The sequence below is a fragment of the Pleurodeles waltl genome, chromosome 1_2 (genome assembly GCF_031143425.1).
Source record: "Pleurodeles waltl isolate 20211129_DDA chromosome 1_2, aPleWal1.hap1.20221129, whole genome shotgun sequence".
NCBI lineage: Eukaryota > Metazoa > Chordata > Amphibia > Caudata > Salamandridae > Pleurodeles > Pleurodeles waltl.
The window spans coordinates 1,172,437,793-1,172,458,106 of record NC_090437.1 but is presented as its reverse complement, the minus strand read 5'-3'; the positions used below and the strand labels follow the sequence as shown (position 1 = coordinate 1,172,458,106).

At 43.9% G+C, this 20,314-nt stretch overlaps 1 protein-coding gene across 2 annotated transcripts in view; it reads left to right on the top strand.

The window, feature by feature from the left end:
- AFAP1 (actin filament associated protein 1) overlaps nucleotides 1-20,314 on the top strand; it is a 482,665-nt gene that overhangs the window by 389,938 nt on the left and 72,413 nt on the right. Inside the window, exons 12-15 of one of the 2 annotated variants that reach the window (XM_069203306.1) lie at nucleotides 13,234-13,351; nucleotides 14,527-14,793; nucleotides 15,893-16,007; nucleotides 17,924-18,088. In XM_069203306.1, the coding sequence (XP_069059407.1) occupies nucleotides 13,234-13,351; nucleotides 14,527-14,793; nucleotides 15,893-16,007; nucleotides 17,924-18,088 (665 nt within the window). The remainder of the gene's footprint in view (nucleotides 1-13,233; nucleotides 13,352-14,526; nucleotides 14,794-15,892; nucleotides 16,008-17,923; nucleotides 18,089-20,314) is intronic. The other variant, XM_069203299.1, reaches the window with a different exon arrangement.

Sequence of the window (20,314 nt, the reverse complement as noted above, 5' to 3'; positions counted from 1 at the left end):
CTGCAGATTGCAGAGCCTTCAAAACCTTCTTCAGGTGGACCAGGTGATCCTGCCAGGTGGAGCTAAAGACAGCAATATCATCAAGATAAGCTGTGCTAAAGGACTCCAAGCCAGCAAGGACTTGATTCACCAACCTTTGGAAGGTGGCAGGGGCATTCTTTAAACCAAAGGGCATAACAGTAAACTGATAATGCCCATCAGGTGTGGAGAATGCTGTTTTCTCTTTTGCTCCAGGTGCCATTTTTATTTGCCAGTACCCTGCTGTCAAGTCAAAGGTACTTAAGAATTTGGCAGCACCTAATTTGTCTATGAGCTCATCAGCTCTAGGAATTGGATGAGCATCTGTCTTGGTGACAGAATTGAGCCCTCTGTAGTCCACACAAAACCTCATCTCTTTCTTTCCATCTTTGGTGTGAGGTTTGGGGACTAAGACCACTGGGCTAGCCCAGGGGCTGTCAGAGCGCTCAATTACTCCCAATTCCAGCATCTTGTGGACTTCCACCTTGATGCTTTCCTTAACATGGTCAGACTGTCTAAAGATTTTGTTCTTGACAGGCATGCTGTCTCCTGTGTCCACATCATGGGTACACAGGTGTGTCTGACCAGGGGCTAAGGAGAAGAGTTCAGGAAACTGTTGTAGGACTCTCCTACAATCAGCTTGCTGTTGGCCAGAGAGGGTGTCTGAGTAGATCACTCCATCTACTGTGCCATCTTTTGGGTCTGATGACAGAAGATCAGGGAGAGGTTCACTCTCTGCCTCCTGATCCTCATCTGTTACCATCAACAGATTCACATCAGCCCTGTCATGGAAGAGCTTAAGGCGGTTCACATGGATCACCCTCTTGGGGCTCCTGCTTGTGCCCAGGTCCACCAGGTAGGTGACCTGACTCTTCCTTTCTAGCACTGGGTAAGGGCCACTCCATTTGTCCTGGAGTGCCCTGGGAGCCACAGGCTCCAGAACCCAGACTTTCTGCCCTGGTTGGAACTCAACCAGTGCAGCCTTTTGGTCATACCAAAACTTCTGGAGCTGTTGGCTGGCCTCAAGGTTTTTGGTTGCCTTTTCCATGTACTCTGCCATTCTAGAGCGAAGGCCAAGTACATAGTCCACTATGTCCTGTTTAGGCTCATGGAGAGGTCTCTCCCAGCCTTCTTTAACAAGAGCAAGTGGTCCCCTTACAGGATGACCAAACAGAAGTTCAAAGGGTGAGAATCCTACTCCCTTCTGTGGCACCTCTCTGTAAGCGAAAAGCAGACATGGCAAGAGGACATCCCATCTCCTTTTGAGTTTTTCTGGGAGCCCCATGATCATGCCTTTTAATGTCTTGTTGAATCTCTCAACCAAGCCATTAGTTTGTGGATGGTATGGTGTAGTGAATTTATAAGTCACTCCACACTCATTCCACATGTGCTTTAGGTATGCTGACATGAAGTTGGTACCTCTGTCAGACACCACCTCCTTAGGGAAACCCACTCTGGTAAAGATACCAATGAGGGCCTTGGCTACTGCAGGGGCAGTAGTCGACCTAAGGGGAATAGCTTCAGGATACCTGGTAGCATGATCCACTACTACCAGGATATACATATTTCCTGAGGCTGTGGGAGGTTCTAGTGGACCAACTATGTCCACACCCACTCTTTCAAAGGGAACCCCCACCACTGGAAGTGGAATGAGGGGGGCCTTTGGATGCCCACCTGTCTTACCACTGGCTTGACAGGTGGGGCAGGAGAGGCAAAACTCCTTAACCATGTTGGACATATTGGGCCAGTAGAAGCGGTTGACTAACCTCTCCCACGTCTTGGTTTGTCCCAAATGTCCAGCAAGGGGAATGTCATGGGCCAATGTTAGGATGAACTTCCTGAACAGCTGAGGCACTACCACTCTCCTAGTGGCACCAGGTTTGGGGTCTCTGGCCTCAGTGTACAGGAGTCCATCTTCCCAATAGACCCTATGTGTTCCATTTTTCTTGCCTTTGGACTCTTCAGCAGCTTGCTGCCTAAGGCCTTCAAGAGAGGGACAGGTTTCTTGTCCCTTACACAGCTCCTCCCTTGAGGGTCCCCCTGGGCCCAAGAGCTCAACCTGGTAAGGTTCAAGCTCCAAAGGCTCAGTTCCCTCAGAGGGCAGAACTTCTTCCTGAGAAGAGAGGTTCCCTTTCTTTTGCTGTGTTGCAGTTGGTTTCCCAACTGACTTTCCTGTTCTCTTGGTAGGCTGGGCCATTCTTCCAGACTCCAGCTCTACTTGTTCACCCTGTGCCTTGCATTGTGCTCTTGTTTTCACACACACCAGTTCAGGGATACCCAGCATTGCTGCATGGGTTTTTAGTTCTACCTCAGCCCATGCTGAGGACTCCAGGTCATTTCCAAGCAGACAGTCCACTGGGATATTTGAGGAGACCACCACCTGTTTCAGGCCATTGACCCCTCCCCATTCTAAAGTAACCATTGGCATGGGATGTACTTTTCTCTGATTGTCAGCGTTGGTGACTGTGTAAGTTTTTCCAGTCAGGTATTGGCCAGGGGAAACCAGTTTCTCTGTCACCATGGTGACACTGGCACCTGTATCCCTCAGGCCCTCTATTCTAGTCCCATTAATTAAGAGTTGCTGTCTGTATTTTTGCATGTTAGGCGGCCAGACAGCTAGTGTGGCTAAATCCACCCCACCCTCAGAAACTAGAGTAGCTTCAGTGTGGACCCTGATTTGCTCTGGGCACACTGTTGATCCCACTTGGAGACTAGCCATACCAGTGTTACCTGGATGGGAGTTTGGAGTGGAACCTTTCTTGGGACAGGCCTTGTCTCCAGTTTGGTGTCCATGCTGTTTACAGCTATGACACCAGGCCTTTTTGGGATCAAAGTTTTTACCCTTGTACCCATTGTTTTGTGAAGAGGCTCTAGGCCTACCCTCCTGAGCAGGTTTTTGGGGGCCTGTAGAAGACTCTTTACTATTTTTAGTTTTGGTTTTCTCATCACCCTTCCCCTGGGGAGCCTTTGTGACCCCTTTCTTTTGGTCACCCCCTGTTGAAGTCTTGGACACCCTTGTCTTGACCCAATGGTCCGCCTTCTTTCCCAATTCTTGGGGAGAAATTGGTCCTAGGTCTACCAGATGCTGATGCAGTTTATCATTGAAACAATTACTCAATAGGTGTTCTTTCACAAATAAATTGTACAGCCCATCATAATTACTTACACCACTGCCTTGAATCCAACCATCTAGTGTTTTCACTGAGTAGTCAACAAAGTCAACCCAGGTCTGGCTCGAGGATTTTTGAGCCCCCCTGAACCTAATCCTGTACTCCTCAGTGGAGAATCCAAAGCCCTCAATCAGGGTACCCTTCATGAGGTCATAAGATTCTGCATCTTTTCCAGAGAGTGTGAGGAGTCTATCCCTACACTTTCCAGTGAACATTTCCCAAAGGAGAGCACCCCAGTGAGATCTGTTCACTTTTCCGGTTACACAAGCCCTCTCAAAAGCTGTGAACCATTTGGTGATGTCATCACCATCTTCATATTTTGTCACAATCCCTTTGGGGATTTTTAACATGTCAGGAGAATCTCTGACCCTATTTATATTGCTGCCACCATTGATGGGTCCTAGGCCCATCTCTTGTCTTTCCCTTTCTATAGCTAGGAGCTGTCTCTCTAAAGCCAATCTTTTGGCCATCCTGGCTAACAGGAGGTCATCTTCACTGAGAGCATCCTCAGTGATTTCAGAAATGTGGGACCCTCCTGTGAGGGACTCACTATTTCTGACTAACACAGTTGGAGACAGGACTTGAGGGGTCCTGTTCTCCCTATTTAGGACTGGAGGAGGGACATTGGCCTCCAAGTCACTAATTTCTTCCTCTGTGATGTCATCATCAGAGGGGTTGGCTTTTTCAAACTCTGCCAACAGCTCCTGGAGCTGAATTTTGGTAGGTCTGGAGCCAATGGTTATTTTTTTGATATTACAGAGAGACCTTAGCTCCCTCATCTTAAGATGGAGGTAAGGTGTGGTGTCGAGTTCCACCACATTCATCTCTGTATCAGACATTATTTTGCTAAGAGTTGGAAGACTTTTTAAAGAATCTAAAACTGTTTCTAGAATCTAATTTCAAACTTTTAACAAACTTTTTAAACTCTAAAAGACAATGCTAAACAGGGACTTAACACACAAGGCCCTAGCAGGACTTTTAAGAATTTAGAAAAATTTCAAATTGCAAAAATGAATTTCTAATGACAATTTTGGAATTTGTCGTGTGATCAGGTATTGGCTGAGTAGTCCAGCAAATGCAAAGTCTTGTACCCCACCGCTGATCCACCAATGTAGGAAGTTGGCTCTGTATGTGCTATTTCAAAGTAAGGAATAGCATGCACAGATTCCAAGGGTTCCCCTTAGAGGTAAAATAGTGGTAAAAATAGATAATACTAATGCTCTATTTTGTGGTAGTGTGGTCGAGCAGTAGGCTTATCCAAGGAGTAGTGTTAAGCATTTGTTGTACATACACATAGACAATAAATGAGGTACACACACTCAGAGACAAATCCAGCCAATAGGTTTTTGTATAGAAAAATATATTTTCTTAGTTTATTTTAAGAACCACAGGTTCAAATTCTACATGTAATATCTCATTCGAAAGGTATTGCAGGTAAGTACTTTAGGAACTTCAAATCATCAAAATTGCATGTATACTTTTCAAGTTATTCACAAATAGCTGTTTTAAAAGTGGACACTTAGTGCAATTTTCACAGTTCCTAGGGGAGGTAAGTATTTGTTAGGTTAACCAGGTAAGTAAGACACTTACAGGGCTTACTTCTTGGTCCAAGGTAGCCCACCGTTGGGGGTTCAGAGCAACCCCAAAGTCACCACACCAGCAGCTCAGGGCCGGTCAGGTGCAGAGTTCAAAGTGGTGCCCAAAACACATAGGCTAGAATGGAGAGAAGGGGGTGCCCCGGTTCCGGTCTGCTTGCAGGTAAGTACCCGCGTCTTCGGAGGGCAGACCAGGGGGGTTTTGTAGGGCACCGGGGGGGACACAAGCCCACACGGAAATTTCACCCTCAGCAGCGCGAGGGCGGCCGGGTGCAGTGTAGAAACAAGCGTCGGGTTTGTAATGGAAGTCAATGGGAGATCTAGGGATCTCTTCAGCGCTGCAGGCAGGCAAGGGGGGGGCTCCTCGGGGAAACCTCCACTTGGTCAAGGGAGAGGGACTCCTGGGGGTCACTCCTCCAGTGAAAGTCCGGTCCTTCAGGTCCTGAGGGCTGCGGGTGCAGGGTCTCTCCCAGGTGTCGGGACTTAGGATTCAAAGAGTCGCGGTCAGGGGAAGCCTCGGGATTCCCTCTGCAGGCGGCGCTGTGGGGGCTCAGGGGGGACAGGTTTTTGTACTCAGTCTTAGAGTAGTCCTGGGGTCCCTCCTGAGGTGTTGGATCGCCACCAGCCGAGTCGGGGTCGCCGGGTGCAGTGTTGCAAGTCTCACGCTTCTTGCGGGGAGCTTGCAGGGTTCTTTAAAGCTGCTGGAAACAAAGTTGCAGCTTTTCTTGGAGCAGGTCCGCTGTCCTCAGGAGTTTCTTGTCTTTTCGAAGCAGGGGCAGTCCTCAGAGGATGTCGAGGTCGCTGGTCCCTTTGGAAGGCGTCGCTGGAGCAGGATCTTTGGAAGGCAGGAGACAGGCCGGTGAGTTTCTGGAGCCAAGGCAGTTGTCGTCTTCTGGTCTTCCTCTGCAGGGGTTCTTCAGCTAGGCAGTCCTTCTTCTTGTAGTTTCAGGAATCTAATTTTCTAGGGTTCAGGGTAGCCCTTAAATACTAAATTTAAGGGCGTGTTTAGGTCTGGGGGGTTAGTAGCCAATGGCTACTAGCCCTGAGGGTGGGTACACCCTCTTTGTGCCTCCTCCCAAGGGGAGGGGGTCACAATCCTAACCCTATTGGGGGAATCCTCCATCTGCAAGATGGAGGATTTCTAAAAGTCAGAGTCACCTCAGCTCAGGACACCTTAGGGGCTGTCCTGACTGGCCAGTGACTCCTCCTTGTTGCTTTCTTTGTTCCCTCCAGCCTTGCCGCCAAAAGTGGGGGCCGTGGCCGGAGGGGGCGGGCAACTCCACTAAGCTGGAGTGCCCTGCTGGGCTGTGACAAAGGGGTGAGCCTTTGAGGCTCACCGCCAGGTGTTACAGCTCCTGCCTGGGGGAGGTGTTAGCATCTCCACCCAGTGCAGGCTTTGTTACTGGCCTCAGAGTGACAAAGGAACTCTCCCCATGGGGCCAGCAACATGTCTCTGGTGTGGCAGGCTGCTGGAACTAGTCAGCCTACACAGACAGTCGGTTAAGTTTCAGGGGGCACCTCTAAGGTGCCCTCTGTGGTGTATTTTACAATAAAATGTACACTGGCATCAGTGTGCATTTATTGTGCTGAGAAGTTTGATACCAAACTTCCCAGTTTTCAGTGTAGCCATTATGGTGCTGTGGAGTTCGTGTTTGACAGACTCCCAGACCATATACTCTTATGGCTACCCTGCACTTACAATGTCTAAGGTTTTGTTTAGACACTGTAGGGGTACCATGCTCATGCACTGGTACCCTCACCTATGGTATAGTGCACCCTGCCTTAGGGCTGTAAGGCCTGCTAGAGGGGTGTCTTACCTATACTGCATAGGCAGTGAGAGGCTGGCATGGCACCCTGAGGGGAGTGCCATGTCGACTTACTCGTTTTGTCCTCACTAGCACACACAAGCTGGCAAGCAGTGTGTCTGTGCTGAGTGAGAGGTCTCCAGGGTGGCATAAGACATGCTGCAGCCCTTAGAGACCTTCCTTGGCATCAGGGCCCTTGGTACTAGAAGTACCAGTTACAAGGGACTTATCTGGATGCCAGGGTCTGCCAATTGTGGATACAAAAGTACAGGTTAGGGAAAGAACACTGGTGCTGGGGCCTGGTTAGCAGGCCTCAGCACACTTTCAATTGTAAACATAGCATCAGCAAAGGCAAAAAGTCAGGGGGCAACCATGCCAAGGAGGCATTTCCTTACAATAGTACAGTCTTCCTTCTTTTTAGATGAGAAGAGAGGGGTGTGTGTGTGTGTTTATATGTGTATGTTGAACTATATCAGATTAAGTACTGATGTAAAGAACTGAAACAATATGCTAATTTGTATTAGGTGATATAACCTCCTACTGTTTACTACAGCTCATAGTAGTAACTGTTGAATGTGCAAGGTGCAAACTAGACAGCCTCCGTTCATAAATTTAAAACTGGACATTCAGATCAAAAGTCTGCAGCGATACACTTTCCTTCCTTCCACAAAGAGTTTTATTATTGCCACTGAATTATTGCAATGTTTTATCATTGGTAGTGCAGTGTATACCAATATCAAAATGCTTTGCAAGGGAAATCGTTCATAAGGTAGCAAATATAAAATTAAATACAGATTGTTTTGACCTTCTGTTTTATTTTTTTCAATTAAAAGAAATATATATATATATGTTCGATTGCATGTGTAGCTGCAGATACACATGCTGTGCATATCCCGCCATCTAGTGTTGGGCTCGAAGTGTTACAAGTTGTTTTTCTTCGAAGAAGTCTTTTCGAGTCACAAGATCGAGGGACTCCTCCCCTTTCGCCTCCATTGACCATGGGCATCGACTCCATCTTATATTGTTTTCTTTCCGCCATCGGGTTCGGACTTGTTCCTCTTCGCTCCGTGTTTCGGTTCGGAAAGTTAGTTAAATCTCGGAAAATTCGACGGTATTGTTTGCGTTCGGTATCGGGTTAGTTATAGCAGATCGACAACGAATAAAAGAAGAGCTCCGGTAGCCCTTCGGGGCTTCTATCCCCGGCGGGGCCTGGTCGGCCCGACCGCTTGCGTCTTCAAGGCTCATGGAACGGACCCCATTCCGCTTCTGCCCCGAATGCCACAATAAGTATCCTTACACAGATCAGCATTTGGTCTGTAATTTGTGTTTGTCCCACTTACGCCAAAATCATGAAGGCCCAGGGGACGCCACCGCCGTCAGGCCATGGCTTAACCCGTGAACTCGGTGACCAACCATTGGCACCGAAAAAGGGCATACACGTGTCGAAGACATCCGACTCCGGTCGAGATACCGGCACAGAGTATACTCGGCACCGAGATACTGGCTCCGACCAAACTCGACACCGAGATACCGGTGCCGAGCAAAGTCGGCACCGAGAGATCGGCACCCCGAAACCGAAAAAGGTGGCTTCGGAGCCGAAAAAGACTGTGAAAAAAGTTTTGGTGCCGAAACACCCAGCATCGGAGCCGAAACAAAGTTCTTATTACGAAGAACAAGGCCTTTCAGCACAACTACAAGGCCATAAATTTGGACAAGAATTAGAGATGGGGGAGCCAGACTATACACAAAGAAGGCTCCATATTCAAAAAGATACAGGGAAAATAAGAACTCTTCCCCCTATTAAAATGGAAAGGAAACTTGCTTTCCAAGACACAGAGAAACAGCCAAAAGCAAAGGTGGCAAAAGAAAAAACTCCACCACGTTTTTCGCCACCACCGTCGCCACAGCACTCACCGCAACTATCACCAATTGCAACACCCCCTATGATGCAATCTCCAACGCACACAGGGATGACCCAGGATGACCCAGATGCATGGGATCTATATGATGCACCAGTATCTGACAATAGCCCAGACTGCTACCCGGCAAGACCGTCACCACCTGAAGACAGTACTGCTTACATGCAGGTGGTGTCCAGAGCAGCTACGTTTCACAATGTAGCACTGCATGCTGAACCTATTGAGGATGACTTTTTATTTAATACTTTGTCGTCAACACACAGCCAGTAGACCAGAGTCTGCCGATGTTACCAGGGATGTTAAAACACTCCAAACAAGTATTTGAAGAGCCTGTAAAAGAAAGGGCCATTACTCCAAGAGTGGAGAAAAAATATAAACCGCCACCAACAGACCCTGTGTACATCACACAACAATTAACACCGGACTCAGTTGTAGTAGGGGCAGCGCGCAAAAGAGCGAACTCACATACTTCAGGAGATGCACCACCTCCAGATAAAGAAAGTAGAAAATTAGACGCAGCAGGCAGGAGGGTGGTGGCACAGGCAGCAAACCAGTGGCGTATTGCCAATTCACAGGCTTTGTTGGCCAGATACGATAGGGCCCATTGGGACGAAATGCAACACTTTATAGAACATTTGCCCAAGGAGTTCCAAAAGAGAGCGCAGCAGGTAGTAGAAGAAGGACAGAGTATCTCCAATAATCAGATACGGTCAGCAATGGATGCTGCAGACACAGCTGCTAGAACTGTCAACACAGCAGTAACAATAAGGAGACATGCATGGCTGCGTAAATCAGGATTTAAACCAGAGATACAGCAAGCTGTGCTGAATATGCCATTCAACGGACAGCAGTTGTTTGGGCCGGAGGTGGACACTGCGATCGAAAAACTTAAAAAAGACACTGACACGGCCAAAGCCATGGGCGCACTCTACTCCCCACAGAGCAGAGGCACATTTCGAAAAACACAGTTTAGAGGGGGGTTTCGAGGACAAAGCACAGAACCCACAACCTCACAAACAAGACCCACTTACCAGAGCCAGTATCAGCGGGAAGTTTTCGGGGACAATATAAAGGGGGACAATTCCAAAAGAATAGAGGAAAGTTCCAAAGTCCAAAAACTCCTCAAAACAAGCAGTGACTTCCAAGTCACACATCCCCAACACATAACATCTGTGGGGGGGAGACTAACCAAGTTTTACAAACATTGGGAGGAAATAACAACAGACACTTGGGTCCTAGCAATTATCCAGCATGGTTATTGCATAGAATTTCTCAAATTCCCTCCAAACGTCCCACCGAAGACACACAATATGTCAAAACAACATATAGATCTTCTAGGACTAGAAGTTCAGGCATTGCTACAAAAGAAGCAATAGAATTCGTACCAAACCAACAGAAAGGGACAGGAGTTTACTCTCTGTACTTTCTCATACCCAAAAAAGACAAGAGTCTGAGACCTATACTAGATCTTAGAACATTAAATACATACATCAAATCAGATCACTTTCACATGGTGACATTACAGGACGTAATCCCACTGCTCAAAAAACAAGACTACATGACAACACTCGACCTAAAGGATGCATATTTCCATATACCGAGACATCCTTCACACAGAAAGTACCTAAGGTTTGTATTCCAAGGGGTACATTACCAGTTAAAGGTGTTGCCATTCGGAATAACAACTGCGCCAAGAGTTTTTACAAAATGCCTAGCAGTAGTAGCTGCACATATCAGAAGGCAGCAAATACATGTGTTCCCGTACCTAGACGATTGGTTAATCAAAACCAACACGCTAAAACGGTGTTCACAACACACAAAGTACGTCATAGAAATCCTCCACAATCTAGGTTTCTCAATCAACTACACAAAGTCACACCTTCTGCCGTTTCAAACACAGCAATACTTAGGGGCGATAATCAACACAGCAAAAGGGATTGCCACTCCAAGCCCACAAAGGGTTCAAGCATTTCACAATGTAATAAAGACCATGTATCCAAAACAAAAGATACAAGTCAAAATGGTGATGAAACTACTAGGCATGATGTCCTCATGCATAGCCATTGTCCCGAACGCAAGGTTGCACATGCGGCCCTTACAACAGTGCCTAGCATCACAATGGTCACAAGCACAGGGTCAACTTCTAGATCTGGTGTTGATAGACCGCCAAACATACACCTCGCTTCAATGGTAGAACAGTATAAATTTAAACCAAGGGCGGCCTTTCCAAGACCCAGTGCCACAATATGTAATAACAGATGCCTCCATGATAGGGTGGGGAGCACACCTCAATCAACACAGCATCCAAGGACAATGGGACGTTCAGCAAAAACAGTTTCACATAAATCACTTAGAACTATTGGCAGTATTTCTAGCGCTAAAAGCATTTCAACCCATAATAACCCACAAACACATTCTTGTCAAAACAGACAACATGACAACAATGTATTACCTAAACAAACAGGGAGGGACACACTCAACACAGTTGTGTCTCCTGGCACAAAAAATATGGCATTGGGTGATTCACAACCACATTCGCCTAATAGCACAATTCATTCCAGGAATTCAGAACCAGTTAGCAGACAATCTCTCTCGGGATCACCAACAGATCCACGAATGGGAGATTCACCCCCAAATACTAAACAAATACTTCCAGAATTGGGGAACACCACAAATATATCTAATTGCAACAAAGGAAAACGCAAAATGCCAAAACTTCGCATCCAGGTACCCACAAGATCAGTCTCAGGGCAATGCGTTATGGATGAGCTGGTCGGGGATATTTGCTTACGCTTTTCCCCCTCTCCCACTCCTTCCATATCTGGTAAACAAATTGAGTCAAAACAAACTCAAACTCATACTGATAGCGCCAACATGGGCAAGACAACCTTGGTACACAACACTACTAGACCTCTCTGTAGTGCCTCATGTCAAACTACCAAACAGACCAGATCTGTTAACACAACACAAACAACAGATCAGACATCCAAATCTAGCATCACTGAATCTAGCAATTTGGCTCCTGAAATCCTAGAATTCGGACACTTAGACCTCACACAAGAATGTATGGAGGTCATAAGACAAGCTAGGAAACCTACCACTACAGACTGCTATGCAAATAAGTGGAAAAGATTTGTTTATTACTGCCATAATAATCAAATTCAACCCTTACACGCATCTGCCAAAGATATAGTAGGATACTTACTACAATTGCAAAAGTCAAAGCTAGCTTTCTCTTCAATAAAAATACATCTGACCGCAAGTTCAGCCTACCTGCAAATTACGCACTCAACTTCATTATTTAGGATACCAGTCATAAAAGCATTTATGGAAGGCCTAAAGAGAATTATACCACCACGAACACCACCAGTTCCTTCATGGAACCTCAACATTGTCTTAACACGACTCATGGGTCCACCTTTTGAGCCCATGCACTCTTGTGAAATGCAATATTTAACATGGAAAGTTGCATTTCTGATTGCCATCACATCTCTAAGAAGAGTGAGTGAAATTCAAGCATTTACCACACAAGAACCATTTATTCAAATACACAAGCATGAAGTAGTTCTACGAACAAATCCAAAATTTTTACCAAAAGTGATCTCACCGTTCCACTTGAATCAAACGGTAGAATTACCAGTGTTCTTCCCACAGCCAGATTCTGTAGCTGAAAGAGCACTGCATACATTAGACATCAAAAGAGCACTAATGTACTACATTGACAGAACAAAACTAATTCGAAAAACAAAACAACTATTTATTGCTTTCCAAAAACCTCATACAGGGAATCCAATTTCTAAACAAGGCATTGCTAGATGGATAGTCAAGTGTATTCAAACCTGCTATCTTAAAGCAAAGAGAGAGCTGCCTATTACACCAAAGGCGCACTCAACCAGAAAAAAAGGTGCTACCATGGCCTTTCTAGGAAATATTCCAATGAACGAAATATGTAAGGCAGCAACATGGTCTACGCCTCATACATTTACCAAACACTACTGTGTAGATGTGTTAACGGCACAACAAGCCACAGTAGGTCAAGCTGTACTACGAACATTGTTTCAAACAACTTCAACTCCTACAGGCTGAACCACCGCTTTTGGGGAGATAACTGCTTACTAGTCTGCACAGCATGTGTATCTGCAGCTACACATGCCATTGAACGGAAAATGTCATTTACTCAGTGTACATCTGTTCGTGGCATTAGTCGCTGCAGATTCACATGCGCCCACCGCCTCCCCGGGAGCCTGTAGCCGTTTAGAAGTTGATCTTGAACATTTGTAAATTTGCAAATATATTACTTTAAACTTCATTATGTACATACGTATTCACTCCATTGCATTGGCACTATTACTTGCATACACAACTCCTACCTCACCCTCTGCGGAGAAAATAATCTAAGATGGGGTCGACGCCCATGCGCAATGGAGTCGAAATGGGAGGAGTCCCTCGGTCTCGTGACTCGAAAAAAGACTTCTTCGAAGAAAAACAACTTGTAACACTCCGAGCCCAACACCAGATGGCGGGATGTGCACAGCATGTGAATCTGCAGCGACTAATGCCACTGCCAGATATACACTGGGTAAGTGACATTTTCCATATATGTGTGTATATATATATATATGTATATATATATATATATATATATATTTATAGGAAAAGTACAGAAAATATGCAATTCCGTTAAAAAATGTTCTAATACTAAGTGTTGTTTCTCTATTTTCACTAGTTTTATGAACAGAAGAGTTGTCTCCACCTATCCTTATCGAGAAGCCCCTACAAATGGTTATGCTTGTCCCAGTGGAACAGCACTTCATTACGATGACGTCCCTTGCATAAATGGACTCGTAAGAAAATTATTTTCATGGTCTGCATGGTTCATTTGTGAACACCTTTAAACTGTAATGCTTCTTATTTTTGCAAGATAATTTTCCTTCATCTTCTACATTCATGTGATTACACTGAATTTTTTTGTCCTTGTCATTAAGAGGTCAGTAATTAGATTACACACCGTTTGATCTAGAAAAATAGTCCTCTTGAAATCTACAACCATGAGTGGAATGAGTGCATGTGGCCTTCTGTAATTTGCGCCTTGCTTCGCGCTATCCTGCTTGGTTTTAAATCTTAGCGACTTCTTTAACCAAGACCTTTCCTTGGCACCACAATGCTGCTCTGCATGAGCTATTGCTTCTTCAGCTGATGACTATGGTATTGGCTTTCAATCTCAGAATGTTCGCTGTATGCTTTATCGTGGCTCAGACCTTGGGTTTCTTGAACAGTCTGTGCATTCTTCAGTGCAAATATGCCACCTTCAGCAGCTTCAAAACATGTGTGCAATCTACTTAGCAGAGTTGTCAGGTAGGCAGAGATTACCTTTCCCCAAGAGACCCTTTACTAGTTATCCAAACTTAAAACTTCAGCTCTCTACATTATCCATTTTATAGATAGAATTTGTAGTCCAGAGACGTCCTTTCATATGTATTATACACCCAGCATGCTTGTTTTTTTTATTTTTGGAAGGCCCTAGAGAGGGCAGTGTTATCCACCATTCAGAGGGCCTTCTTCTGAAACTCAATGATAAATACCCTTTTCATATCTGAAAATTACCATCAGTTAGTAGACATAGTGGTTAGGTATCTGTTTTTTATGTAATGGTTTGAAACAGTAAGTGGGAATTTACTTTGCACCTGTTTTAGCACGCAAACTTTTTTTTTTCTTCAATGACCCAATTGAGATATTCATGAATCCTATTCCTCTTTTTTTACATTTTCAAAACTCCATACGAAAAGCCCAGAACACTGCTAATTTGTTTTGGTCTCTTTTTTCCTGAAATTGTCTTAAATTAACATTGATTGGATTGCATACAATATAATCAAGTGTGATTTTAATCTTGGGTGCTGCATGCGGGGTGATGAAACATTTGATTGGATAAATGTCTTCCATGCTTTGATCTGCTGATTCTAACCTTCTGCTTCGCTTATGCATGAACTTGATGCTAACAGTAAAAGTATGTGTATTGCAGTGGGACCATGAAGACAGCCTTCCTGCTACGCTTAACAGACTCGCAGGCGAAGACGTGCTTTATGATAATGCAGGCCTGTACGATAACTTGCCGTCTCCGAAAATCTTTGCTCGCTATCCTCCAGCTGACCGAAAAGCTAATAGGTTTTCCACTGACAAACTGTCTTCTAACCATTACAAATCTCCTGTCTCCTCCAATCTGTCTTCTGCACAGTCTGTCACTAACACCTCTGCTGTGGGGAGGGCATCTGTCGGGCTGCAGTCTCAGGTACAATGTTTAATGTATTCATTTCTGCTCAATGTATCTTTATTCTGTTCCCTCATTTCATTGTGTTTTTTCATATTTGGACCTGAGCAAATGTATTTTTGCCAGTTGTAAGTTTGCTAGTAAATTGTCAAGGAATTAAAGGGCTTATATCATGTCTTGTTCTACGCCTACTCAAGTACGGTCTGTGCCTTGTTTCAGAAGGTCCATATTGCGAACATTATCAAGTGATGGCTCTTTCAAAGCATGCAAACTATTTCTGGTATATGCAGTCTAGAACAGCTGTCTTGGACTATTAGTTTTGGAAGTCCTACTGCTTACTAATAAGATGTACTTGCTCCCCCCATCTTGTCTGTATAACTATTTAATGACAATACTAAGATTATGCCTCACTTAAATTTCAACAGAAATTTATTTATATCATTTATTTTGTAAAACATCATTGATGAGATATACCGCTGTGTCTTAGCTGAAACTGTAATTTGCCACAAAGTGTTAAGAATACAGGTAAAGAAAACCACAAAACATTAGTCAAAGTTAATTCTTACTTGGATGTCAGTTTTTCTTGGAGAAAAGTGCACATCGCAAGATTATCAACTTCCTCGAGTTGGGTCTAGATACAAAGACGACTTCTGAAATACTGCCAGATAGTACTTTTATGCCTCTGGTATTGCCAATGATCTCTTTAGGAAGAGACGTGTGGACACCAACCAGGCTGCAGCACCGGTGCTATTTAGAATCCATCAGAGGATTTCATCATAACTCATATTCTAGTGAGATGCTGTCCTGTCTTTTGGTAGTTTTGCATTCCATCGTATTTGTGTTATTAATTTGTAGAATTTTAGTCTTGAATGTTTATGTGCAAGAATCCTCATTTCCAGACTCTGTTCCTCCTCAACCATGGTTAAGGTGGAATGCAGCTACCCCAGTCTGGCTTGCAGCACACTCTGGTCACCTCTTACCTTCCTTAAACCAGACATCATTTAGGTCAACCTTGAAAACGAAATTGGAAATAATGATAATCTCACCACATTGATTTCAAAGCTAGAACGGTTTAGGTGCACAGAATAAATATATTTGTTCACACTTCTCTCACCTATAGTTTAAAGGCAAGAAACCACCTGCGTTGTCCAATGGAGTGACGACGAAAGGAAGAGTTACAAACACTCCTCAAAGAAAACCAGTTGCACCTGTAAATGTGAAGCGTACGGCTTCAAGTAAGTGTGCCTGCTCCCTTTTAAGTCCACTTCTAGTTGAGCCATTGTTTGTTACCAATATGTGATGCATATACCTTTTCTTTTGTATATTCTATAAACGGTATATTTTACTTGTATAGATAGGTGGTAGTCACCCCATTTAATCATCAAATCATTCAAATAGTCCTCTGAATACAACGGTATTTAGAAGTTTCCTATTTTCATATTTGCTTAGTTAATAGATCTTTTAATTATTTAATTTTATGTCTTTGGGCTCAGTACTTTGAATATTCTTGCATCACGTTACACATTTGTTTCTCTGAAATCTTGAAAAATTGTGGCTAGACTTCATTTGTGAGCATAGCAACCTAATGGAAGAAACGCAAATATTTGATCACTTCAGATAGTCAAACACTTGTGTATTACCATATGTATGTACAACTAATACTGGTGATAGCTCAAATTGTGATGAACCTCAAGAAATTAGTTTTGTTGGCAAACTTGCCCTCATACACTGCAATTCTTTCAGCTGTGCTTGGGATTTCTGTCATCTCCTAATTAAATATTTTGACAGACGTGCACAGAATGTAATTCTCTCTTTGCACCAAATATTTTTCTTGCTGCCCTGATTAATTGTAGTAAATTAGCACTACTGTAAGGAGCAGTTTGTGGCCATCTTTTGCATAAGAAAATCAGGTTTTGAAGTGGAATCAAATATTACTCCAGTCGATAACTACTTCTGCAGATTTGTTAATCCAATATGAATCGAATGTGTATACTATGTGCACCCACCTGGAAATTATTCATTTTGGAATGGTGAGAACCCGTTTCAGATATCTCTGTAAGTGCATTGTATACATTTGCACCGTTTCGAAAATATGTACAGTTTTGTATAGAACTGTATAATATTGATATAGATGTGAAAATACCCCTCTGCCAGTGGATCATGCATTGCCTAATGACTGCAACACCGTACATTTTGATAGACCTGTACACGTGAAGATTTATACACAATATACACTATACTGTGATTTTAGCCCATAAAAGGGAATCTCCAGATGCATCCTTCATTCTTGAATGATATGGGATTTTGTTTACAGATACCATTGCTTTTTGTAACCAATAGAGCAATCCCTTGTGTAATGCATGACTCTCACCGAGCCCCACTGACGTGAATGTCAGCTTCTGAATCTGGTACTTAACTGCTATGATGTAGCAACAGTGTTTACCAAAAGCTGTTGCCCGCTCTTTCACAATAATAAAGGATTTCACGGCGGCTCTGGCAGGGCTCTAACGGAGCCTGTCAGCGGAGCGCTGACCGAGCGGAGAGCACATCAGAAGAGAAGGGAGGAAGGAGAAGAAAGGTTTTGAGGCAGGTGGCGGTGGGTGGTAGGAGGCCAGAATTTTATTTTTATTTTTTTGCAACAACCAGGGAGAGGCCATGTTTTGTATTTCTGCCCCATTACTCTTCTGTCACTGCATATTAGTTGAAAGCCTAGGCAGAAGACTTGGTTGGGCCATACCAGATACAATTATAGATACATAACCGTGAAAATCCAGAATCATTTTTACGACTGGTTGTGACGTCATAGACAATGCAAGTTCTGCTCTCATTTTCTATTTGATGTCACTCAGAACCCCTCTGTGAAAAACATCCCTATTAGACATATAATTATATATGTATTTGACATGGAACAGATCTGTTTGTTCTGCCAAGATGAAGCAGGGAGGTGTCACAACAATCACCCAAAAAAAAAAAGCTTATCCAGATCATTGACTTGACTTTTGTGACCACACCTTGACAGAATGTAGTGATATCCTTCTGATAACAATACATTCACATGGTCTTCCCCGGTTTCCAACTTTCAAATGTTAGGTCTGGAATAAACAAAGTTGACTTTACAATGGATGTTAAGCCTCTTGCTTCTTTTCGCTAGATGCAGAGCAGTATAAATATGGAAAGAACCGTGTAGAAGCAGATGCAAAAATGTTACAGACAAAGGAGGAGGAGTTGTTGAAGAAAAAAGAAGCATTGAGGAACAGGCTGGCTCAACTCCGCAAAGAAAGGAAAGACATCCGAGCTGCCATTGAAGTTAACACTGGTATGGAACAATTTTATGCTATCTCTAGAATGTATGAATGTGCTTTGTATTGAAGAGGTTTGTTAACTTCCATCTTAGAGATTCTCTCCGCTTCTTCTTGCCAAGTTCTAGATCTTACGTGCTTAAAGAATATCCAAACCATTCACTGATGAGTATTAGAGTAAGGAAATGATTTACTTAAGCAGGATCTAGTATGACATCCCAAACCTTTCAAAGATTTTGTAAATATGTTGATTACCTGTAATTGTGATATTCTTTTGCACTTTATGTTGTCATGTGGTTCAAGTTTCAGTTCGAAATGTTACATCTGCTCAATGAACTAGATGACCCTTCATACCGAAAACTCTGTTCAGGAACTGAATGTCCTTTGTCATTCTCCTGTGGTTTCTTAAAATCCCTTAACTTTTTAATTCATCTGAATTTAATACAGATGCAGGCGAGTAGGCTTGTTGCAATGACCCCTGATGGGTAATAAAAAACGAGCGTCTAAAGAGTTGCCTGAAAAACTAATTAAAATACATTGCATTTGAAACCTTTTTTTGTATTCAAAGATGCAGTGCCCTTGTGATAACATAAGGCATCTACTGCTTTAAAATTGCATTTCTATCTCTTTTGACCTTGCCCTGTGTGTTCTCCATTGGCAAACACTTGCCCTAGGCCAGTTCTGTGAGAATGGTTCAGGGTTTCAAATGGTGCCATGTGTTATATACAGCATTTCTTTTTTTAAACTACTTTCTGTCTCATGATTGGTTAAGTGAAAGTTCTTGATTTAGTTTGAAGTCAAAGCAAGGGGAATTGACTGTTTCTCGTTTTAAAGTCCAACTTCAGTTAACTAGGCCTTGGCCTCCCCTTTATTTTTTTGTTGCTTAATCACATATGCCTCCCACTGAGCCCTAGGCATGCTGACACATTATTCCCTTTCACTTCTCTCCCCTTTGCCTAATGATCTTCAGATGTCTGTTTTTTCACATTTTCCAGCATAGGGAAACTAATTAGAGCTGCCTGTTTGTGCATGAACAAACCTTGGTCGTTTATATTTGATCATCAAGGGATTACTTAACTTGCTATTAACCAACACTTGATGAGGGCTGCAAGACTTGAAATGACTGATACGATATAGACATTGTTTACACGTATTCAACCATTTACAACACAATATCTTGGTAGAAGGAGGAGGTGTACACACATGCCGAACCAATATGCATAGCTGCCATTTTTTCCGTATGCACGTGTGACCGTACTATGTTTGTAGTCTGCAGGTATCTGTACTTTCCTCTTATGTGAGACTTGGAGGTACAGTTTTATCACTATCAAATAAAATAAAAAAATAAAGTGGGACAATTGGGGCAGCTCAAGCCTTGTTTCGTGTTTTTTGGATTTGGGTAGCTCGTCTGTGTTTATACTGTGAACTATAAAAATAACAATATTAGTGTAAGGAAATGGCTCCCTGTTGCAGTTGCCCCCCACTTTTTGCCTGATACTGACTTGACTGAGAAGTGTGCGGGGACCCTGCTAACCATGCCCCAGCACCAGTGTTATTTCACCTAAAATGTACCATTGTCTCCACAATTGGCACAACCCTGGCACCCAGGTAAGTCCCTTGTAACTGGTACCCCTGGTACCAAGGGCCCTGATGCCACGGAAGGTCTCTAAGGGCTGCAGCATGTCTTATGCCACCCTAGGGACCCCTCACTCAGCACAGACACACTGCTTGCCAGCTTGTGTGTGCTGGTGGGGAGAAAATGACTGAGTCGACATGGCACTCCCCTCAGGGTGCCATGCCAACCTCACACTGCCTATGGCATAGGTAAGTCACCCCTCTAACAGGCCTTATAGCCCTAAGGCAGGGTGCACTATACCACAGGTGAGGGCATAGGTGCATGAGCACTATGCCCCTACAGTGTCTAAGCAAAACCTTAGACATTGTAAGTGGAGGGTAGCCATAAGAGTATATGGTCTGGGAGTCTGTCAAAAACGAACTCCACAGCTCCATAATGGCTACACTGAATACTGGGAAGTTTGGTATCAAACTTCTCAGAATAATAAACCCACACTGATGCCAGTGTTGGATTTATTAAAAAATGCACACAGAGGGCATCTTAGAGATGCCCCCTGTATTTTACCCAATTGTTCAGTGCAGGACTGACTGGTCTGTGCCAGCCTGCTGCTGAGAGACGAGTTTCTGACCCCATGTGGTGAGGGCCTTTGTGCTCTCTGAGGGCAGAA